Consider the following 25,315-nt stretch of genomic DNA (forward strand, 5'->3'; position numbering starts at 1 on the left):
TGGCTATCAAATGAAGGGACAGTGGAGCTGCAGAGCGGTGGAATTTAAAGCTCTTATGAGACCCAGATTGGACAATGGGACAAAACTGAATCCAGTGAGTTGATGCCCTGAAGGCCAAGCCATAGCTCCCATAATCTATTGCACACAAACACTAAGAGGAGCTCCAACTAAAACTGCTATTACACTTTGTAGGATCCCCTAACAGTAGAGGAAAAGAGGAGTCTATGAAAACGGAGTACTGACGCACAGTACATTGCTGGCAATGCATGTTATCCACTCATGACCTTGTGGAGTGATTTTATTTCCTTATATGGGCCTGCTGTTCTCTGCACTCTCCTGTTCAATATCTAATGTTCTGCTGGCATCGCATTCCAGGAACGAAGATACAGAGAGAACAAAACAATTCCACATGCTCTTTTGGGGGAGCTAACACCACTCTGAACGTGGACCGGGATGGCTTAGAAATGACTGATTTCCATGCCAAGCATTGATGGATTTCACCGCAGGCATTTATTTGAACAGGGCAGTGCAAGTTGATAAGAATGCTTCCCAGCTCCTCCCAAAATCGCTTTCTTTTTCAAATGGCTATTATAGTCAGCAAAGGACCTTTTTAACCCGTCCAAGGCAGCGTGGAGAAGTGAAAATGCTGACGCTCATTCCAAACAGAATCTGCTCTGCTTAATGATGCGGGAAGTTGTCAGAGGCATTTTTACAAGTTAGCTTTCCAGACCTCTTACAAAGCAAAGGATGTTTATTTTCACCCTTCAAACAATCTGCAGTTTTTCAAGCCATCACTTAGCATGTGTGCGTTATTTTTAAACTACCTTCCGCCCTGAGGCAGCAAGATCCAGTGGTCAGAACAGGAGCCTGGCAGACTGAGCTTCTTGATTTTTATTCCCAAATGTCTGAAATTCCCTGAGCCTTAACTTCCTCATCTCTAAAATGAGGACAGTGACACCAACATCTGTAAAGTGCTTTCAGAGATCCCCAGAAAAGAGGCATCATGCAAGCGCTGTGTATTATTATACCTAGAGATGTAGAATGTTAATGCGGGCTACATCTAGGGCAAACAATCTGAACACAGGAGTACAAAGAAAATCTTACTACCTATGGTATTTATATGGCTCCCATTATCTTAGTATTTGAGCCCCTTGCAATCTTTTCATGTATTTATCCTCTACACCCCTGGGATGTAAGAAGTGCTATTCCAGTTTTTACAGATGGGGAACCTGCCCACTGACCCCTGGTTCCCCCATGTCCTAGGCTAGCACCTTAACCTCTGGACCACCAAGGAATCTGAGAACAATGGTTACAACAAAGGGCCGGAACCTTTCATGATAACAGTCATGCCAGAATGTGACCTTTTAAACTTTATAAATGACAAGAGAAACCAGCATCTTTGTCTCCTAGCACAGCACCACATTAAATAGATATAACTGGAATTTTAAAGCATTGTCTCAAAACCCCTTCTGGACTCCCGAATTGTTACCGGACTGGTTAATAGTTCCAGCTGTATTTTTAATATATGTATCCTTTGTTCTGTAAAGTCTTGGATTGCTTTTATATCTGGAAGCTTTGCCATGCAATTGAATACCATGAACCTGCTTTATTCAGATTTATACAAGCTATATGGGAAATGAGAAGGTAGCACAACTCTCCAAGAACAATCAGTAACACAAACAAAAGAAGGTAAGTGTTTAAAGGGTTTTATTATTTAACATTACTCTTAGAATATACTTCCAGCTATGCCAAGAAAAATAGAAACATTGAAGTGGTATTTTTCTGGGAAAGATACAAAAGTTCATTGTAAAGATTAAACCAAGGCTTTCCATTCTTTTCCAGTGGCGGCCCTCTACTTCTATTAAAACATGCCCCAAACATGCCAAACCTTACTCAGCTGTAGCACCATAGTGTAGATGTTCCCTAGCTCAACAGAAGGGGGTTTTCTGTCCATGTGCACAATCCACCACCCTGAGCAGTGCTAGTTAGGTCGACTGAAGAATTCTCCCATCAACACAGCTGCGTTTGCACTGGGGATTAGGTCATCTTAACCACAGTGCCCGGGGTGTGAATTTTTCACACCCCTGAGCAACGTAGCGAGGTCCATCTAAATTTTAGCTGTAGACGAGAGCTCAGACAACCAAAATCTCTAGTCACTTTTGACAATTTGGGCTCCAATACTTTGCACATCATCTTCACAGGCTGTTGGTTCCTTGGGACCAGTATTTTGCTATGGCACATTTCCTTAGACACTAGACTTTTTAAAAAAACATTTGTACATGGCACATGTCCATTAGACTTTAAATAAATAAAAGCCAACAAAAGAGGAGCTGCATACTTCTTTATGTCCCTGGCTACGATGCAGGTAGGTACACTGCCACTTTCATGAGGACAACCCACTCACATGCCCACCTTCGAGTCAATAACCACCCACTTGTAGAGCTGAGCACACGGTTCCTTTCCCAGTGGCTGGTCGGGCTTGGGCCTTCCCCCTGGTTCACTATATCCAACTGCGTGGGAAGCCTTAAAGATGTTTTTGCAAAGAGTGACGGAGCACAAGCAGTGTCATGGTCTATAATTAGGCATCCAAGCACTTTACAGAGGACGTACTTAAGGAAGAAATGGTTGAGAGAATTTTATATGTGGTACTTTGTCCAACAAAGATTATAAAGGCAGAGAGAAAACTATTTACCAGTCTTGGGGGAGAAATCAAATTCATTTCATCCAGTTATAGCTGCAGCAGATGTTCACTATTTGTATGTGTGCCTGTTACATTATAGGTTTTAACCAACCTGAACGTTTAAACAAACAAGACAAAAAAAAATAATCAAATGATTCCACTGAAAGGATTAGCTTCTTATTTCGTCCATCTACTCCTGGAACAGGCCTTAGTACCAGACAGGTCTAAGGCCATGCTTAAAAATTTTAAATGTCATCATGTAAACAAGTTAATGGATCTCCAAGTGTTCCTCTAGCGCTTGCTCCCAGCTACGGCTTTCTATATGGCCTAGCACAGAAACAGAATTACAAGATAATGGATACAATTAAGTTTTCTGATGCAAAATCTGGTGCGGAGAGCTTACTTCCACAGTAAGCGAGCTATTTCCCACCAGGGTAGCCCATCTGTTGTTCTCCTCCAAAGCCGAAAGCCACTGAAAGGAGTGACATTTCCAAGCTGCCCAGGGATCGTGGGGAGAGATTCAGTTCATTTCTTCTGGAAGAAGCCCATGATGGAGACTTGTTTGTTGGCTTTGCTGGCTGTGGCTGCCCCTTTCTTCAGGCCCTTCCGATCCTCCTTGGGTTCTTTCTTCACAGCGGCCGTGGACTGACTGTGTGCAGCTGGCAGCTTGGATTTGATGAATTCCTCTTCACTATCTGTACAGGATGCGCTCTCGTAAACCTTTTCAGTTACTGAAAAGAGAACGTGGCAGGAGTGGTTAAGCCTTTGCTCATAACAGCTGCAACCAACCAAGCAGTATATTCAGGGAATCAATGAGGATGTATGAGAGGCACACAACGCAAGGACAGTTAAAATTAATAGCATCCTGGCTCTGCAGTTTTCGTAAGTGGGACAATTTGGAGAATCTGCCTCGGTTCAGTGTATGAATACTGGTTGATGCTACAAAGCGGTTATAAAATTGTTGCATCAGGGAATGCCTCTATGAGGATGTGGAATGTACCAGTTGCTGACACAGATGGCAACATGTACCCCCCTACCAGACCAGGGACAATGGAGAGGAGTTAAGATTAACATGTGCTCTGGACCAAACAGTAGGGCATGGAAAGTAGGAGAAGCTACTTCTTCCAACTTGTCTAACACAGAGAAATACCCAGACAGGGCAAAGAGACAGGTGACAAAGCAGGGCTTAAAAAGACTCAGGAGGAGACAGGACAGGAGAGTCTGGGCAGGAGAAGGGAGGAGGCAGGTAGGTTTTTGAAGCATCAACTTTAACCAGGGACCAGCCAAGGTCGCAGAAAGCCAGTGGGGCTGGAAAGACTGAGATTCAGAACAGAAGTCACAAGATGCAGAGGAAGGATCCTGGACACCCCAGAGGATTCTGCCCAAGCCCAAAGAACTCTCCGGAGTGGGGAGGAGCCTGAGGCAGGGAAACACATATAGGCGCATTTGTTATTTTGTACAGGCCCTGTGTATGAGGTAAACCATAAACTAGAAGTCTCACACCTTTGGTGGCATTCTCGGGAACATGCAAGAGCTGCTGGGGAGGCTTGGGGGAGATGACTCCAGTTTCAAAGTGCAGTCGCCTAGGTCCTGGAGTCTACACTGCCAAAAAGGGAGTCAGGCACAAGATCTGCCCCTAGAGCGCGTGCTTAGAGACCCAAAGCCAAGCTACACTCTACCCAGCCCCAGCAAATTAAAGGTACGTGGGATTCAGCATTTGGATCTCCTCACAGCAGTTTGGTGAGTGTCCAGTAGAGGGCGCTCAATCAGATTCGTGACATCAAGTTACGGCAACGCCAGCAAGGCAGAGGACAAAAACAAAAGAACTAGTTGGGATAGCTCCCACTGACACAGTAACAATACCTAGCTCTTATGCAGCACTCTTCACCCACTGATCTCAAAGCACTTAGAGGCAGCAAGGATCATTGTCCCCATTTTACAGATGGGGACACGGAGGCCAGAGGTGGAATGACTTGTCCACGGTCTCTCAGCAGATCACAGAGCTGGGAATAAAACCCAGGTCTCCTGAGTCCCAGTCCAGTGCTCTTATCAACTGGGCTCGGCTGCCTCCCTTCACTTTTAAAGATGAACGGAGTGAGGCTACGTAGTGAAAGATGACAGATTAATAGCCGTGGAGGATTATGTCCTCTCTTCTACCCAGGGCCTTACGCAGTGTCCATCCCCTTGGTATCTGAGTGCATAGTCAGCCATAGAGCAGGCTCCCCACCCAAGCGCTTCAGCCCTGTTGGGTGGGACTGCCTTCCTGGGTGAGAGGGCAGGTCAGGTGCCAAATCTTCTCACTGCATAGACTCTGCAACATGGAGGGTGCCAAGTACACGGAAGATTTTTGCAACAAGGACAATCGTCCGCTAGGGACTAGGTTGTAGACACCAATTCATTTCACACAGAACACGAAGCAGCCATCAGACAGTAACGGCTTTCAGTAACTACTGACCAGGACTGAATCTGAGCCGTTACCCTGGTACGGAAAGGTTCAACAGCCCAATCCGAATCCCATCCACTCCCACAACAGCATTGCTAGGGCAACCGTTCCCACCAATGCTTACAAAAAGCATGATACACAGATGGTCTGGTTTTCCAAGCTCCTGAGTGTGACACTGCACCCCATATTCTTCACAGTGATATTATGATATGATTATGATCATCATAATGTATTTTATGCAAAATAAGTCCTGTGTGGTGTCATGGAAAAGGTTATGATTTGTTGAATGTGATTATCCTATTTGTATGCATGCAGCATTTTTGTATCTGAAGTTATGAATATTTACTATGTATCTGTATTTCCAATGTAGTTACACCTGGGTAACGCCCACTAGACAAGATGGTTTCATTCTAGACAGTGCGTGAGGAAGGGCCTATTCAGGGTAATGGACCTTAGGAAAACAATAGGCCTTAGAAGAAGCCTATCTCCCACCTGGGAAGCCTTCCTGAGGATGCTACAGACAGCCTCTGAGTAATGGCTGCTATGACTTTACAAAGACATGTGATGTAACCACATGTCTCTGGACTCCATCTTGGGATGTCAGTGTTTTTCCACAGACCGGTCTGGAAGCTAAGCTTTGAAACAAAGGGTTCCCGCCATATGCAACAGCTATATAAGGCGGGGAGTGACATCATCTGGTGTTCTTTGCTACCCACACAAGACGACTCCTGGAAACAACCGAGGAACAAAGATTGAACTGGGGGAAGTGCTGGACCCAAACTAAAGGGATTTTTAGCCTGTGAATGGAACACCTGGGGATTCCAAGCTGCAAAGCAAGTGCAGCTTGCCCCTTAAGAATCTGCAGCCTGCTTGTATCATCTCTTAGGGGGAGAATCTGCTATTCATATCCAATCTAGTTAGTATATTAAGTTTAGTTTGCGTTTTTTGTTTATTTGCTAGGTAATCTGGTTTGAGCTGTTTGCTATCACTTTAAAATCTATCTTTTGTAGTTAATAAACTTATTTTTGCTTTATCTAAACCAGTGTGTGGGAATCATAACTTAGGGGCAGAAGGCTGTTGCATATTCCTCTCCACACCGAGGGAGGGGGGCAAATTTTATGAACTTACACTGTACAGTTCCCTGTGCAGTGCAAGACGGTATAATTTTGGGTTTATACTCCAGAGGGGGTGCATGCCTGAGGAGCTGGTTGTTGCCCTAGCTGTCGCCTTCGTATGCAGGGCCTGGTCAAAGTGCCTGCATGTAACTACAATTGGGTGTGTCCCTACCTGTATGTATGCTGGTGAAAGTGCAGGCTGAAGCCTGGAGGGATTTGCAGCTTGTCACAGCAGTACAGTGTAAGAGGGAGCACAGGCTGGTGGGTCGGGGGGCTAGGTGGTACCCCAGTTCCAGGTGGCACCCTGGCGGGAATCCATCATACTGAGCACCTGAAGATCCACTGACTGTTGTGATGAGGGCTATATGTATACCTAGATCGAGAGAACTTGGTGCTTCTGAAATTCAGATGAAGAGCTCGTTCTTCTTACATAACACCTCTCTGAAAGTTATTACAAGCTAGGGAGAGACACAAATTAAACCTAGGTGGTTGCTTCTTTCTACAGAGAGGGTAATAGCAGACATTTCAAAGCAGTACTGGAAAGGGTTCATTTAGTAACCAACCAATCATTGAACCCAGATGAGTATTACTTACTGGGATTCCCCCCTTTCACTGCTGTCATAGTGTTTATGATCATAGAATATCAGGGTTGGAAGGGACCTCAGGAGGTCATCTAGTCCAGCCCCCTGCTGAAAGCAGGACCTAATCCCCAACTAAATCATCCCAGCCAGGGCTTTGTCAAGCCTGATCTTAAAAACCTCTAAGGAAGGAGATTCCACCACCTCCCTAGGTAACCCATTCCAGTGCTTCACCACCATCCTAGTGAAAAAGTTTTTCCTAATATCCAACCTAAACCTCCCCAACTGCAACTTGAGACCATTACTCCTTGTTCTGTCATCTGGTACCACTGAGAACAGTCTAGATCCATCTTCTTTGGAACCCCCTTTCAGGTAGTTGAAAACAGCCATCAAATCCCCTCTCATTCTTCACTTCTGCAGACTAAACAATCCCAGTTCCCTCAGCCTCTCCTCATAAGTCATGTACTCCAGCCCCCTAATAATTTTTGTTGCCTTTCGCTGGACTCTTTCCAATTTTTCTACATCCTTCTTGTAGTGTGGGGCCCAAAACTGGACACAGTACTCCAGACCAGGCCTCACCAATGTCGAATAGAGGGGAATGATCACATCCCTCGATCTGCTGGCAATGCCCCTACTTCTACAGCCCAAAATGCCGTTAGCCTTCTTGGCAACAAGGCACACTGTCGACTCATATCCAGTTTCTCGTTCACTGTAACCCCTAGGTCCTTTTCTGCAGAACTGCTGCCTAGCCATTCGGTTCCTACTCTGTAGCAGTGCATGGGATTCTTCAGTCCTAGGTGCAGGACTCTGCACTTGTCCTTGTTGAACCTCATCAGGTTTCTTTTGGCCCAATCCTCCAATTTGCCTAGGTCCCTCTGTATCCTGTCCCTACCCTCCAGCGTATCTACCACTCCTCCCAGTTTAGAGTCATCTGCAAACCTGATGAGGATGCAGTCCACGCCATCCTCCAGATCATTAATGAAGATATTGAACAAAACTGGCCCCAGGACCGACCCTTGGGGCACTCTGCTTGATATCGGCTGCCAACTAGACATGGAGCCATTGATCACTACCCGTTGAGCCTGACGATCTAGCCAGCTTTCTATCCACCTTATAGTCCATTCATCCGGCCCATACTTCTTTAACTTGGCAGCAAGAATACTGTGGGAGACCGTATCAAAAGCTTTGCTAAAGTCAAGGAATAACACATCCACTGCTTTCCCCTCATCCACAGAACCAGCTATCTCATCATAGAAGGCAATTAGGTTAGTCAGGCATGACTTGTCCTTGGTGAATCCATGCTGACTGTTCCTGATCACTTTCCTCTCCTCTAAGTGTTTCATAATTGATTCCTTGAGGACCTGCTCCATGATTTTTCCAGGGACTGAGGTGAGGCTGACTGGCCTGTGGTTCCCCAGATTCTCCTCCTTCCCTTTTTTAAAGCTGGGCACTACATTAGCCTTTTTCCAGTCATCATGGACCTCCCCTGATCGCCATGAGTTTTCAAAGATAATGGCCAATGGCTCTGCAATCACATCCGCCAACTCCTTTAGCACCCTTGGATGCAGCACATCCGGCCCCATGGACTTGTGCTCATCCAGCTTTTCTAAATAGTCCTGAACCACTTCTTTCTCCACAGAGGGCTGGTCATCTCCTCCCCATACTGTGCTGCCCAGTGCAGCAGTCTGGGAGCTGACCTTGTTCGTGAAGAGAGAGGCAAAAAAAGCATTGAGTACATTAGCTTTTTCCACATCCTCTGTCACTAGGTTGCCTCCCTCATTCAGTAAGGGACCCACACTTTCCTTGACTTTCTTCTTGTTGCTAACATACCTGAAGAAACCCTTCTTGTTACTCTTAACATCTCTTGCTAGCTGCAACTCCAAGTGCGATTTGGCCTTCCTGATTTCACTCCTGCATGCCTGAGCAAGATTTTTATACTCCTCCCTGGTCGTTTGTCCAATCTTCCACTTCTTGTAAGCTTCTTTTTTGTGTTTAAGATCAGCAAGGATTTCACTGTTAAGCCAAGCTGGTCGCCTGCCATATTTACTATTCTTTCTACACATCGGGATGGTTTGTTCCAGCAACCTCAATAAGGATTCTTTAAAATACAGCCAGCTTTCTTGGAGGGTTTAGCTCTATAAAACAATACTTACTAAAATGGATCTGGAGTCAACTCCACTGATGGCAACCATCAACATCCACAAGTAAACACTGATCCACCAGCTTCCAATGCAGCATTCTGGTATATTTCTAGTAAACCATTTTTTTCTTTAGCAACTCTACTCTTTTTTTTTTTTTGCAGGTGTCTGAACTTCACTTCTGGAAAATTGGCTTTTAACTGTACCAACTAAATCAAATGAGGTCTTCTGCACAATCCGCGGCTGTACAGAGAAACCATTTAGCACCAGTCCCTGTGGTACTAAACCCTGCTCCTCTGTGTGATTAGTCAGTCAAATAGGGACTCTAAACACAAGCCAGTTTCTCTTTACAATCAATTAGCTTTTCAACAAGCAGCCTTAAGAGGCCGTTACTCCTGGCTGACACACTCCCTACCTTTGCTCTTAGCATGAATTATCCTCGGAGGTTAAACTATCCTATCTGTGTGCAATCGTTTATTGAGGGTTTCCATTAGGCCCAAGCTGTAAGAGACGGTCTGTAAGATAGAGAATCTAGCATTTAGCTGAATGTTTTTCTTTGCTAGGTTGTCTTGCGTTTTTGTAGTAGCCAGTGCACATTTCAAATGCTGCTTTTCCATGGTAAACAGGGATTCAAACACTCTCCCAGGCCTGGACCAGCCCAATACCTGCAGGAGTTTACTAAATCTGAAAGCGTCCCACTGTGACGTTAGCAACCAATCTCATAAGAAGCAGAGTTAAGTAACACTTGATGCACACACATTTTTGAACCAGTAACACTCTCTTGGTTAGGGGCGTGATTATTAACAATGGAAAGTTATAGTAGTAATAACCCCCGGTGTGGACACAGTTATAATGGTGTCCAGGTATCTTATACCAGTATGAGCGACTCTCCTTCCTTTCAGGGATGCAGGTCTCATATATACAGGAAAAAGTTATTTTTTTGTATAACTTAAGGTGTGAATTTAAACCAGTATAGTTATACCAAAATAGACCACCATATAGACATTCCTATTCCAGCATAAAAGTGCCTTTTTTCAGTTTAGCTTGTGTCACTTGGAAAGGCGTTTAAGCTAAACCTAAAATAAAGCCACTCTTATACTGGAGTAAGAGTGTCCCCATGGGGGGTTAGAACTGTATAACTACAGCTGTACACCTGTTAAAACATTCCTCATGCAGTCAAGCCCTAAGCTATATGAGCAGAAGTACCTTTATACCAGTATAACTGCATCCACACTGGGGTGGTCATGGTGGTGGGAGGGGTTGTAGAACTTCAGCTATGTCAGCATGGTTAAAAAACTGCACAACATTTGTGATTAGACAAGCCTTTAGATTAAGGACCTGATCCTAAGAGATGGTGAGCACCCACAATTCCCACTGACTTCAATTAGGTGCTGCAGGTGCTTAGCACCTCTCAGGGCTAGGCCCTAGAGTATTTGATTTGCTTTACAATCACCAGTTTCTAGCTCTAGTAGTTCTTGGGAAAGTGGCACTAAAATCATGGAGACACTCAAGGGAGGGTATATAGCAGGGTGATATTCAGAACAGGGAGATCGGAAGCTCCAATATCTTGGCTCTGATCTAGGCAGCTTTAACCCATTTTAAAAAGGTGAAAATCCCATAATTCAAATGATACAAATATTTTATATCAGCCTAGGAGGTCTGTGAGACCTTAGGATTATCAGGCCTACACGGGGCAGGGGGAGAGACGGGATGAAATGGGGACACAGCAAGTTCTGGACTACAGACCAGTGCAAATTTTTGGTACATAAAGTAGTATTACCTTCTTACTCAATTCTTCAGCATCATAGCCCCATCTGACTCTCTCCTTGCTACTCTGAGCGTTTTCCAAGTGCACCACAAGGGCCTTATTTTCCCCTCCATAAAATTGTAGTGGATATTAATTTGTAAACCAAAAGGTCTGCCTATTTCACAAGAGACCATTTAAACCCATGGGCCAGTGGGGAAAAAGGCAAGCTTCCCAGTACTGGCACATTTGGAAAAGGCTGAATAGAAAAAGGAACGCAGAATTCTTTGCTGGAAATAAAAGCTTTAATGTTCATTATGACGAACTCTAGATGCAGACCTTATTAAAACACTAGCTGTGGAGCAAGGTTTTCATTTTCCTTCCAAAAGTCTTAATGGTCCTATCTGGAGTCAGGAGTGCAAAACACCCCATCATGCAAACTCAACGAGCAATTCTCAACAAATCCGTTTCCCTCTGACAAAAACCTAGTACTAGAGCCTTTAGCTACTATTGAAGCCAGTTACTTTCCTGCTAGCTTTAGCTTTCTTTAAAGGAGATATATAAAACACAGGACCTGATCCCTCTCCTGGAATAAGCTGAGTTCCCTGGATTCCATCCAACTCAACAGGGGTTGAGGACACTCAGTATCGTGTAGAATCAGGCACACGTTGTGCTTAGTATAAATAATGCTTCCGCCAGTTTTTCAAATTTAAAGAACTTTATAAACGTTACCTAAATCTTACAACACTCTTGCAAGGTAGGGAAATAGGTGCCTTGCTCAAAATCACCGAATGAATCAGTATCAGAGCTGGGTTAGAATTTAAACATTCCTGGCTCCCAGATCTGTGCTCAGACCTGCCTCCTCCCAAGGGCCAGAGAACACAGGACTGCTAGGAACAAAGGATTTGCCTTTTAGAGTTTTAAATCCCAAATCCCAAACATGCTGCTTGTTGCTCTTACCCAGTTTATTTGGGGTATTCCGCATTCTATTGAGGGCCAGATTCATTGGTACAATCCAGCTGCTCTGGAGCATTCTATCTGCTTTGTGTCACCAATTAATCTGATCCATAATCTGAGGCTTTTTTTTTTTTTTTTTTTTTAAAGGTATACATTTTTGAAAAGGAGGGAAAGTGCTAGTGCTGGTTATAATGGTAGGAAAGAGGGAACAAAAGAAAATATTCAAAAAGTTTTCGATTGAGCGGGGGACATTCAATGACAACTTCTCTTCACCCTCCTCTGACAGAGGGACAGTTACAGTGCAGGCAAGTGGAGTTGGAAGCCTCAGAGCTCAAGAAAAGATGAATAAAGTGACACTGTGGGCCCCTTCCCTGGATAGGTTTGGTCTGTAAAACTTGCAAAAAAAAAAAACCAGTGACTCTTCAATAAAGTGAGCCCTACTTGTGGGTGCGGGAGAGAGTTAGCTATTCTTACCCATGCAGCCTTCATCATCCACAAACGTTTTGGATTTCAGCACGCGCTTCCGTTTCCGCTTCTTCCCTCCTGTCGAAGCCTGCAGGGTATCACAAGGGACCAAGAGTTAAGGCAGGGTGCGTGTAGAGAGCTTCTATGGGCATGATCACCAAGAGCCAAATGTCCATCTCATTATCAAAGTCAGGTCTGACAAACCATCCTCCCTCCCGCAGAACACCCTCCAGTCCTGCTTCTGCAATCACCCTGGATTTCCCCACTTTATCAAGACAAAAACATATATAAATGCAAGTGATCACCATAATGTGCCTTTACCTCAATGGTTGCTGGTTCTAGTTCAATCTTCAGTGCAGGCTCTGGAGAAGGCAAGGGGGGGTTAGCTTCTTGAGGTGTGGGAGATACGGAGACATCTGCCAAAAGAAAAAGAGCTGGACATAGTGATGGCATTTGGGACAGTGCCCCGTATTGGCTTGCAGCATTTCCCATGGCATTTGTTAAGTACATTTAGCCCTTGCCTGTAAAGTTGCTGCCTTATTAAAGTCAGGGAAAGATGTTCCAAGTTGCATGCCTAAAGTCAGGTATCTGAATCCATGTTTAGGCCCCAAGTGACTGGCTAAATTGTCAAAGGTGTTGCAGACCCCCAGTTCTCAATGGCCGGAATGGGGGAGGTGTGTGCTCAGCACCTTTGAAAAAATCAGGCACTCACTTCAGGCCCCCCCACTGGAATATTTTAGCATCAGTTAATAGCTATATATTTCAATCACTGACAGACCCTCACAATGGGAGGCAAAGCAATTTTCTGCTAGAGGCACTTAGGAGACTCTAAATTCCCAATTCAGTGAGCAACCTTCACTAAGTCACTCAATTTCTCTGTCTCTACCCATGGGTAAAATGGATGTGACACTTACCTCACAAGGATACTATGAATCTCAAACAACTAATGCTTATAGGTGCTAAAATTCTTTGATTAAAGGAACTATTAAGGGCAAGTTACGATTATTTGATCTAAAGAGCTCACCAAAGGACATCTCTCTCCCCACCCTCCCATTATAATGGCTAGGTAAGAATTATTTCATCTGTTGGTACAATCTTTTCAGCGTTTATATTATGCAGTAGATGGGCGGGGAGGACCTAGCAGTGGCGCAAGCTTCAAATTGCAAATGGAACAAAACCTGATGCTGTGCTACCTTCTGGAGTCTGTGGAGAGCAGCAGCAGCATTGGCGCTTCCCATAACTTTGCCAGACAGAAGCCAACAAGGTTTGTAGTCGTGTAAGAGATCTGGGTTCAATCCCCTTTGGGTTTGGCAGAGGGAGAGAGGTGTGAGCGGGTCGTGTGTTCAGCGCAGGGCAATGGGGAGAAGAGCCTTGTATCACTCAAGAAGCACTGTTCTGACTAGCTTATATGGCTGTAAGAAGAGTCCTCTTCAGCCCAAGTGAAAGTTGCTGCTATGTGAGGCTTCAAACCTGGGGAGAAGTAGTAGTGGGGGGAAACCTCCTCCTCCAACCTATTGCTTAATAAGAACAATGGAAGTATTGGCTGGGGGGGGCACAGTTCCTTCTGGGCTTCACCTCCTCCCTGCTTCTGCTGGCCGTAGAGCAGCATGCATACTGTAGTTGTAACATGAATTCTGGATCTGTAACTATCCCAGCTGATTAGGTCAGTGTTAAGAGTTCTGACTGTGCCAGGCGTGTGGCCAACTGACCTTCATAGGTTAAGCAGGGCTCAAGTGAAAACAGTTGGCTGCCAATGCTAAATAATAAATTACATTCTTCAAACCAGGACTCGATCTCATAACTTCTCCAGTGACTGAGACACAGAAACACAAACAGCGAGCAGGATCACATGACTCGGTATTTCGGCTTGCTGCAAACAATCGATACGTGGCAGGTGTCGTGTAAACACCAGAACCTAACGTGACAAAGTGGGAACTTTCTTAATGTTTTGCATGAATACTGTGCGTGCCCCAGCTTCCCCCTATGTGTTGTACAAGTATCTAGGTGGTGAGACAAGAGTGTGAGATCATGGCAGAGACCCCTCGAGGGCAGGTCTGACTGCTGTATAGCTCGAAGGAGCTGGCCGAAGGAGTTGGTGACCAAAGAGAGATGCCCGGTAAAGAGAAAAAGGACCGAGGATGGGCAACTGGGCGTGACTGAGGGAGGGCTCCTGGAAGCTGGGCAGTCACCTGGTTTGGGACTCAGGGAGATCCAGAGCCCTGCCCTCCACCCCCTCCCCCAAGATGGACTTTGCTGAACCTTTCTACTTTCTCTGCTAACAAGAACTGTTATATGCTGTATTCCAGATGACTAATAAACCCGTCTGTTTTACAACGCTGGCGGACAGTCACTGCTGACTGGGGAGCTGGGGGTGCATGGCCCCTTAAGGGGGCACGTAAGGCTTCCCCAGGTGTCCTATTCAGGTGGACTCGCTGCAGGGAACTCATGGCATAAAACGCATGCTGAACACTCTGAGGTCAGACCCAGGAGGCAATGAAGCCAAGGAGGCTCGCCCTAGTGAGTGCACCCTGCGGGGTGCCACCCTACAGGAGGGTCCTGTCTGAGCTTCATTCACAGCGGTTCCAGACACCAAGCCTCTTCACCCGTGACACCTAATCACTGATCTTTTCTGCAGGTGCTACCTGCTGAGATAGACAAAGCTCGCTAGTGGCCTTTCCCAGGTGAGAAGCTGCAGCAGTTTCAAAGTCTCCTCATTTGCAATTATTCTGAAAGTAACTACAGTCTGGAAAACTCCTTTGCAAGGCTTGAAACATTCACCGAAGGCTAGCCAGAGGACTAAACCTACTAGCATAAGAACCACCATACTGGGTCAGACCAAAAGGTCCATCTAGCCCAGTATCCTGTCTTCCCACAGTGCCCAATGTCAGGTGCCCCAGAGGGAATGAACAGAACAGGTAATCATCAAGTGATCCACCCCCCGTCACCCATTCCCAGCTTCTGGCAAACATAGGCTAGGGACACCACACCTGCCCCTCCTGGCTAATAGCCATTGATGGACCTGTCCTCCATGAAATTATCTAGTTCTTTTTTTAACCCTGTTACAGTCTTGGCCTTCACAACATCCTCTGACAAAGAGTTCCACAGGTTAAATGTACGTTCTGTGTAGAAATACTTCCTCTGGTTTATTTTAAACCTGCTGCCTATTCATTTTATTTGGTGACCCCTAGTTCGTGTGTTATGAGAAGGAGTAAATAACACTTGCTTATTTACTTTCTCCACACCAGTCATGATTTTATAGCCCTCTATCATATTCCCCCCTTAGTCAACCCTTTTCCAAGCTGAAAAGTCCCAGTCTTATTAATCTCTCCTCATATGGCAGCCGTTCCATACCCCTAATCATTTTTGTTGCCCTTTTCTGAACCTTTTCCAATTCCAATATATCTTTTTTGAGATGGGGTGACCACATCTGCCTACAGTATTCAAGATGTGGGCGTACCATGGATTTATATAGAGGCAATATGATATTTTCTGTTGTCTTATCTATCCCTTTCTTAATGATTCCCAACATTCTGTTCCACTTATGTGCAGCGGCAGTCAAAAAAGTGATGTTTTCAGAGAACTATCCATAATGACTCCAAGATCTCTCTCTTGAATGGTAACAGCTAATTTAGACCCCCAAATTTTATATGTATAGTTGGGATTATGTTTTCCAATGTGCATTATTTTGCATTTATCAACATTGAATTTCATCTGCCATTTGTTGCCCAGTCGCCCAGTTCTGAGAGATCCCTTTGTAGCTCTTCCCAGTATGCTTTGGATTTAACTATCTTGAGTGGTTTTGTATCATCGGCAAAATTTGTCACGTCACTGTTTACCCCTTTTTCCAGATCATTCATGAATATGTTGAATTGGACTGGTCCCAGAACAGACCCCTGGGGGACACCACTATTTACCTCTCTCCATTCTGAAAACTGACCATTTATTCCTACCCTTTGTTTCCTATCTTTTAACCAGTTACTAAACCACGAGAGGAACTTCCCTCTTATCCCATAACAGCTTACTTTTCTTAAGAGCCTTTGGTGAGGAACCTTGTCAAAGGCTTTCTGAAAATCTAAGTACACTATATCCACTGGATCCCCCTTGTCCACATGCTTGTTGACCCCCTCAAAGAATTCTAGTAGATTGGTGAGGCATGATTTCCCTTTACAAAAACCATGTTGACTCTTCCCTGACAAATTATGTTCAATATATATCTAACAATTCTGTTCTTTACTGTAGTTTCAATCAGTGTGCCCGGTACTGAAGTCAGGCTTACCAGCCTCTAATTGCTGGGATCACCTCTGGAGCCCTTTTTAAAAATTGGCTTCACACATTAGCTATCCTCCAGTCCTCTGGTACAGAAGCTGATTTAAATTATAGGTTACAAACCACAGTTAGTAGTTCTGCAAATTCACATTTGAGTTCCTTCAGGACTCTTGGGTGAATACCATCTGGTCCTAGTAACTTATTACTGTTTAATTTATCAATTTGTTCCAAAACCTCCTCTAATGACACCTCAGTCTGGGACAGTTCCTCAGATTTGTCCACTAAAAAGAATGGCTCAGGTTTGGGAATCTCCCTCACATCCTCAACTGTGAAGACCAATGCAAAGAATTCATTTAGTTTCTCGGCAACGGCCTTATCGTCCTTGAGTACTCCTTTAGCATCTCAATCGTCCAGTGGCCTCACTGGTTGTTTAGCAGGCTTCCTGCTTCTGATATACTTAATAATTCTTTTGCTATTACTTTGAGTCTTTGGCTAGCTGTTCCTCAAATTCTTTTTTGGCCTTCCTAATTATATTTTTACACTTCACTTGTCAGAGTTTATGCTCCTTTCTATTTTCCTCACTAAGATTTAACTTCCACTTTTTAAAAGATGCCTTTTTGCCTCTCACTGCTTCTTTTACTTTGTTGTTTAGCCACGGTGGCACTTTTTTTGGTTCTCTTAGTATGTTTTTTAATTTGGGGCATACATTTAAGTTGAGCCTCTATTATGGTGTCTTCAAAAAGTTCCACGCAGCTTGCAAGGATTTCACTTTTGGCTTTGCACCTTTTAATTTCTGTTTCACTAACTTGCTCATTTTTGTGTAGTTCCCTTTCTGAAATTAAATGCTACAGTGTTGGGCTGCTGTGGCGTTTTCCCTGCCACAGGGATGTTAAATTTAATTACATTATGGTCACTATTACCAAGCGGTCCAGCTATATTCACCTCTTGGACCAGATCCTGTGCTCCACTTAGGACTAAATCAAGAATTGCTTCTCCTCTTGTGGGTTCCAACACTAGCTGCTCCAAGAAGCAGTCATTTAAGATGTCAAGAAACTTTATCTCTGCATCCCGTCCTGAGGTGACATGTACCCAGTCAATATGGGATAGTTGAAATCCCCCATTATTATTTTGTTTTTTATTTGTATAACCTCTCTAATCTCCCTGAGCATTTTGCAGTCATAATCACCATCCTGGTCAGGCGGTCGGTAGTACACCTCTACCCCGATATAACGCTGTCCTCGGGAGCCAAAAAATCTTACCGCGTTATAGGTGAAACAGCGTTATATCCAATTTGCTTTGATCTGCCGGCGCGCGCAGCCCCGCCCCCCTGGAGCGCTGCTTTATCGCGTTATATCCGAATTCGTGTTATATTGGGGTAGAGGTGTATATCCCCGCTGCTATATTCTTCTTATTCAAGCATGGAATTGCCATCCATCGAGATTCAACTGTACAGTTTGGTTCACTTAAGATTTTTTACTTCATTTGATTCTACGCTTTCTTTCACATATAGTGCCATTCCCTCACCAGCACAACCTGTCCTGTCCTTCCAATATATTTTGTATCCTGGTATTACTGTGTCCCATTGATTATCTTCATTCCACCAAGTTTCTATTATATCGATATCCTCATACACAAGGCACTCTAGTTCACCCATCTTATTATTTAGACTTCTTGCATTTGTATATAAGCACTTTAAAAAACTGTCACTTTTTAGCTGTCTGCCATTACATGATGTAACTGAATGGTATTTTTCATTTGACTGTTTCTCATCAGATCCTACCCATATTTTATCATCTTCCATCCTCTCCTCCTTACTAGGACATAGAGAATCTCCATTAATAGATCCTCCCCTAAGGGATGTCTCTGTCCGAACCATTTGCTCCTCCACATCTGTCGGCTTTCCCCCAGCTATTAGTTTAAAAACTGCTCTACGACCTTCTCAATTTTTAGTGCCAGCAATCTGGTTCCATTTTGGTTTAGGTGGAGCTCATCCTTCCTGTATAGGCTCCCCCTTTCCCAAAAGTTTTCCCAGTTCCTAATAAACCTAAACTCCTCCTCCCTACACCATTGTCTCATCCACGCATTGAGACCCTGCAGTTTTGCCTTTCTAACTGGCCCTGCGCGTGGAACTGGAAGCATTGCAGAAAATGCTACCATGGAGGTCCTGGACTTCAATCTCTTACCTAGCAACCTAAATTTGGGTAGGGGTGTGATCTGTTTACTGATAGTTATACCAGTATAAAGGTGCCTTATACCAATACCGGGTAATACGCTTCCTGAACTGCAATAAGCTATACAAGTATAACTGCATCCACCCTAGCGAGGGTTTTGACACTAACTAGACCGATAAAATCAAAGCAGCAACACTTTCTAGCCTAGACAAAGCCTACTTTGACAAACTGATTATAACTGCATTGCTCAAGTGAAAATCTTCTAAACCAAACAGGATTCGAACAAGGAGGGAGCTTGGATTCACGAAACACTGGAATCAATTATATTCTTGTTCTTATATTATACACACACTGAATGTTCTGCATTACTGCTGATGACACACTGCTCTTGTCTGAGTATTCCAATGAATTCCAACCCCTCCTTGTTTTTAAATCAGATTTGATTGAGAAGGTCTTTGCCTAAGCAATAAAGGCACCAGTCTTCTGGATTCAAAACTGACTGGAGTTGGCTACAAACAATTTAAGTGAACTTGGGCAAAAGGGGAAGAGGGGTAGCACTATGCCAAGACTATTTACAACACCTATGAGCTACATATTCAGAGACAGGATACCAGGCCAGATGAACCACTGGTCTGATCCTGTATGGCAGTTCCTATATTTCTAATTTAATTAAGAGTCTGGTGATGACATTCTTAGAGTAAAGAGACAATGAACAGAAAACTGAAAACAAAGGAAGAACAGCTGAGGGCATTTTTTAGAGATACCAAGACAGGAAGAAGAGAAGACACATATCCCTGGATCAAATTTTGAGGGAAGTGACGGGATAGTGTACCCAGAAGACCTAACTACCCAACATATAATAATCCAGAGCAGATATTGAATGAGAGAGACCAGAAGAACTCTAATGCAGAAGAGACACAGAAGTGTTGGTGTACAGCAAATATGATGCACTTACAATGCAATATAGCAACAAAAAAGAGGCCAATGGAACTTTGGGTTACATATGCACAGCAATGGAATAGTCTTTTTCTTTGGCTCTACTGGAAAGAACCTTGAAATAATGCTTTCGGTTCTGGTCACTTTCTTACCACAATGATATTGACAAATTGGAAGAAAATCATAGAAGAGCAACAAAAATGATCAGGTGGCTAGACAGGCTGATTTTAATCTTCCCTCATAAGAGCTATGTAAAGCATCTTGGGAACTAAAGGGAAAGGCCAGATAACATGAAGATGTAAATACCAAGGAGGGTGAGCAGGGTTTTATTTTGTTTTTTAAAACAGTGGTACAAGGAGTTGTACTTAGGAATAATGTGACTAAATTAAGAAAGGGAAAATTATGATGGAACATCAGGAAAAAGTCCCCGAGAGATTTAATCAGCCTGAGGAACAGTTTCACAAGGGAAGTGGTAGAAGTCCAATCATGTGGGATCTCTAAAACTAGATTGGACAAAACGTGAACAAAGAAAGCAATTCTGAATTAGCAGGAAGATTGACAAAATAATCTAAGAAGTCTTTTCCACCTCTAACTTCTATGACAACCTCTATTCATTCTCGAATACTGCACAGTATTTCTCATAAAGCAAGAGTATCAATTCTTATTCTGTATTTCAACCCTTTTCCAATACAACCTAGTATATGTTGTACCTTTTCTTGTTGTTGTGCACTGAATGATGGCTTCATTCATTTTCCAACAACCTCTGAATTCTATTCCTGATCAGCTCAATGAACGACTGTTTCATTTAACACACATTCCCCAGTTTGGTTCCCAATTATCTACATTGAACAGCATCTGTCACCTCAAATACCCAAATCCTTTGGAATCTGGCTGTGCTGTTCCTCGTTACAGGCCCCAAAGTTCTGTGCATTCAGCTTCTATCAAAGTCAATGAGAGCTGGGTCAGGCTGTATTGTTTTGCCTCCCATTTCTCTATTATCTGTATTCTTCAAAGTCTCACTTTTAGTATTGCGTCTGACGAAGTGGGCATTCACCCACGAAAGCTTATGCTCCAATACTTCTGTTAGTCTATAAGGTGCCACAGGACTTTGTCGCTTTTTACAGATCCAGACTAACACGGCTACCCCTCTGATACTTTTAGTATTGTCATCCAAACCATTTCTATAAACATTATGAATACTCAAGATCCTAAAAACTAACTCCTGGGGCACCTACTTACAATTTACTAAATGAACTGGTTGTGACACTGAGGAGGGCGATATACCTTTCACAGGATATCAAAGAAACCACTTTGCACAAGTTAGTGCAACTGGTACAGAGCCAGGTCTGAGCTAAGCTACAATAAGACCAAATTACTTGGGGCCTCCAGAATGCACATTGAGGTGGCTTGTGGCAAAAATATTGAGGGAAACTCAGACTGCAGCCACTTGCATGGATACTGGGCCCACAAATACTTCTCGGGTCTTCCAAATTATTCCCTCAACTGTTACCACCACCCAAGGCTGTTAAAGTCATCACTTAGTAATATGGTCAAAACAAGAACACCTGTTCCAGGTTTCCTTGGTTAGTTTCTTGTAATCACATCTTCTTACCTTCATCTTCACTGCTATCAGACTGAGGTCGTTTGATTCGCCTCCTCTTTTTCTTCAGATTTTCATCCTCTTTCTCCTCGTTATCTGACATATCCATCCTCTTCGCTCTACTGGCATAAAGGAACAAATTGAACATGCTTCACACCTCTAAGTGTGTTTAGAAAAAAATGACACACAGATTTAGGCAACTACAATCTTCAGATTACAAGGAAAACAAGTACCTCACAGACATCTCCAAAATGCACAACTAAGTACGTAAGTGGATACACACACGCACGCACATGTACGGACTTTATTTATTTATTTTTAAGATCATCCTTCTCACCAATTCCCAGCTCTTCATATGGTGAACATTTCTCGAGCACCCCTCCAGTGCAGCATGCAGAGAGGTTTGTCTAGAACCTCATCTCGCTTGACCACGGTAGCCTGGCAGGAGTGCATTACCGACCTTGTCACCACAGCTCAGCCTTCTAAGAACTAGTGTCCTAACAGAGCCACTCAGAAGTTATTTTGATAGACTCCTTGCCACTGACTATGAGGTAGTGTCTCAGATTTCTGGAGCCATTTTTTAAAGACTTTTTTAATGTAATCGCATTTTGCTACTGGAAAAGTAAAACAGCTTCTTTCTTCTTTTAGAGCTGGCGCGACATGCCAGACTAAAAGCCCTGGAGGCTGAAGGCCTCTGCATATTCATAGAACAGGTAAGCCCAAGTAGTCTTCCCTACACTGCCAAAGTGCAGTTTCCAGGCCCTTGGCTTCTCAAATGAGATGATCTACAAGGAGGCCAATTAGCAGCAGCTGTGACAGTGAGCGGGATGATGTGTATACCTATGCAGCAGGAAATGGAATGAGACCACCAATTAATTATACCCAGGCCACCAAACAGCCATGAGGCTGTAATGATTTTTGGTCTGTCAGCTTGGGTTGGATTAAAAACACAGGACTGCGCTTAATTTTACTTGGAACATCACCCAACGTAATTCAGTGTCTTAAAAAGCAGCAGTACATCAGTTACTCCAACCATCAAGCAGAACTTCACGTGTTGAAAGCTGTCTGTACACAAAAGTTTGGGAATATAAATCCACCCTGCAATACAGGTGCTCTTGCCAGCTCCCCATATTGCTCTCAGAGGTTACCAAGTTTGTTCAGTGTGGGCCACAACTCAAAGAGATTGTCTCGTAGAACACCTCCCTGCCCACTGGTGATTACCTGGACTACCGCCCTACCATTTGCAATTGCATAATGTCCCTACTGTAGCTACAGCTATTGCTTACATGGAAAAGAAATACTAGGAAAGAATTTGAATATATTTTTAGCTGTCTTTAATGCAATTTATGTTGCTGGAAACAAGGATTTGAGCCAGCACCACGTGCCCAGGCAGCTCTCTGCATACCATCAGCAAGCAGTCCTATGGATCAGAGTTTGAAAACCACAGCTCTACCTTCTTTTGTCCTTTTGCTGAATTTTCACAGGCTCCATTTTCTTCCCAGGTTTCTCCACTGCTGCACTGGGGGGTGATTTGGGTTCCATTACCGAAACTGAGGGCTTGGCTACTGTTTTTTCTTCCTTTGGCTGTTCACACTCAGAGCTGACTTTAAGCTTATCTGTGAATAATACAAACAAAGTAAGAGCGCACACTGGTTATTCAACATGGACTGGAAATGACAAAGGAATTAATGAACAGTGTCTGCACGCAAAAGGAAAGGTTGTAGTCTCAGTCAACCAGAGATGGAAGACATCACTACAGACCACATCCAGAAGCATCATGGGATCCTATATGACCTTACAACAGCAAGCCATACCAGAAAAAGGGCACCACCACACTTCCATATGAAGGGGCAGACATGATCCCCTCTACTGCTCTAGATGAATCCCTCAACGCAACATCATTTCCATCTTCTGGGTTCAGCTCAGCCACTTCATTCCTATCCAAGTCCAAATATTAGTCAGGTACGAGAAGCAGAGAAACAGCAAAATCCAGGACTGATGAAGTGCAGATGGAGCTGTGTTTAGCTTCTAGGATTGTGACACGGTAGCCCACGATTATTATTTGTATTACTGCAGCACCGAGGAGCCATAGTTATAACCTAGGACCCAGCTGTGCCAGGCACTGTACAATCACAGACTAAAGAGATGCTCCCTGCCCCAAAGAGATTACAATCTGAGTACAAGACAAGAGACAACAGATGGACACAGACAGACAGGGGAGTACAAAGAACCAGTGAGACAATATTGGTCAGAATGATAGGCAGTGGTCTTATACATCAGCAGCCTAACCACAATGCCTTGATTTCACTCAGCAGCCATACATGTACACTGAACAGGAGAGGTGACAAGCTAAAACCCACATCTTAGATACTTCAAGGAGTAAGTATTCAACAACTGAGTCAACAAAACCTCATGATCAATGGGATCAGAGACTGCAGACAGCTCTAATAAAATTGCCATCAGCATCTTTCTGGCACCCATCCTTTGGCTCATGCTGAATCAAGCCATCAGTTGGACCTAGGTCCATCAAAAACAGGTCAGCTGCTTCATCTAGCAAAGTTTCAGTGATCCTAGCTAGGTAACGCATCTCACCTATGACACAAAATGACCATCTGCATGTTGAGCAGCAAAAGTCAGAGGACCCAATCATTGTCTGTTATTGCCAGAGTCTTGAGATAAAGTTTCTGAGGCTAGGGAAGACACACATTAGTTCCCAAGAGCCAAGTTTCTCTCGGCCCCCTTGTTCCTGGCAATGCTGCTCCATCCTTTCAGTCACCAGACAAAGGTCATTGAAGAGGTGTATTCGCAGGAGCTCAGTACCAGAGTAGTACACAGTACACCACACACGGCAACAGAGTAGAGGAAGAAAGTCATTTATTCCAAATTAGTTGCCTTTCCATTTTATGTCAGCTTCTCCACTTTTTAGAACATGTTCTTTTGATCTTGGGCTCTTTGTAGATATTAAGTATTTAATTGGATTAATGGTAATAACTGCTCATATAATTTTAAAGTTTATGATGACAATCTCCTCATCTCACACTGTCATACCTTAACAAAACAAGGACTTACAATGGAAACCTACGCGGATCTCTATCACTATGATCAGACACTACTCTAATATCATTTATTAAATGTTCAATGCTAGATCCTGCACTGTGCAAAATCCAACAGATTTCTTTCAGAGCAACACTATCAATACCACCCCCAACTTTGTTCCGGAAACGCCTCATTAGCTCCTCCTCCTTTTCTTGCTACCGGTGCACATTTGAAGAAAGTCTTACACATTCGCTCCCCAAACCCTTTCCTTTCAGAATCTTCACATGACTTCACTTAGAAAAATCTCCCTCATTCATCCATTCCAATTGTCCGCTCTTTATTATCCCACAAATGATCTAAATTCCAATTTTTCTCTCAAATCACTACCATTGACACACTCCATGGATAGCAGTTTTCAGGAACTATTTTCAAGTAGTCAGTTCTCCTGTCCCAAAATGCTCATTTTAAATCAAAAATGTTATGCAATAAAAATTCTTCCTGGGTTAAAAATCTGTATGACAAGTGTCAGCCCAATTGCTCTCCACCTAATAAGTTTCTAGTATGAAATATTCCACTTACAACTCTCCTATATAGCAAAGAATACACACTTGCTATCATCCATATTTTCACTGCTTCAGTACTTTACTAAAACAATGATTTCCTAATGTTCCAAAGTAGGCCCTTCCTACAATTAGCCCACCCATTACCACAATGATTTCAGGAGACAGATGCATATTATATCATGCTTACTCATGGCAGCTTTTCCAAAAAAGTTGCTCATTGCATTCCCTTTGGGTGGAACTTTGCTGCTTACTGTAGTTGCCTGGAAGTAAAGATAAGAGAAACTGTAAGATGGTTTTTCATACACAATCAAAATTCTAGTAAAAACAAGAATTAACACAAGACCTCCACCAAACCTGGCACATGCAGCCTTCAAAATACATAATACTGCAGTCTCTAGATACATAAAGCTCTCTAATACAACAGACTGATTTTCTTCTTGTCAACAGCATGTTTATGGGAAAACAAAGACTGAATTTCTCCATTGCAGAGACTTCATCTTTCAGGGAATTGTTAAAGGAGCATGGAACTTTTCACTCCTAGGTCACCAGTTCAAGGTCAATCCAGATCGCAAAGTCATTCCCATCTGATGGCCGTTCAGCATCATTTACTAAATAAGCTGCTG

The 25,315-nt window shown here is 43.6% G+C and overlaps 1 protein-coding gene across 2 annotated transcripts in view; it reads right to left on the bottom strand.

Moving 5' to 3' along the window:
- Nucleotides 1-1,689: 1,689 nt before the first annotated feature.
- POLD3 (DNA polymerase delta 3, accessory subunit) overlaps nt 1,690-25,315 on the bottom strand; it is a 40,118-nt gene continuing 16,492 nt past the window's right edge. The window contains exons 6-11 of one of the 2 annotated variants that reach the window (XM_024210218.3): nt 24,880-24,952; nt 22,547-22,709; nt 21,106-21,212; nt 12,442-12,536; nt 12,130-12,208; nt 1,690-3,411 (exon numbers count right to left, since the gene is read on the bottom strand). In XM_024210218.3, the coding sequence (XP_024065986.1) occupies nt 3,206-3,411; nt 12,130-12,208; nt 12,442-12,536; nt 21,106-21,212; nt 22,547-22,709; nt 24,880-24,952 (723 nt within the window). In that variant the 3' untranslated portion in view covers nt 1,690-3,205. Of the gene's footprint in view, nt 3,412-12,129; nt 12,209-12,441; nt 12,537-21,105; nt 21,216-22,546; nt 22,710-24,879; nt 24,953-25,315 lie in introns of both variants that reach the window. The other variant, XM_024210217.3, reaches the window with a different exon arrangement.

Source organism: Terrapene carolina, unplaced genomic scaffold (assembly GCF_002925995.2).
Source record: "Terrapene carolina triunguis isolate 2854851 unplaced genomic scaffold, T_m_triunguis-2.0 Scaffold97, whole genome shotgun sequence".
Classification (NCBI taxonomy): domain Eukaryota; kingdom Metazoa; phylum Chordata; order Testudines; family Emydidae; genus Terrapene; species Terrapene triunguis.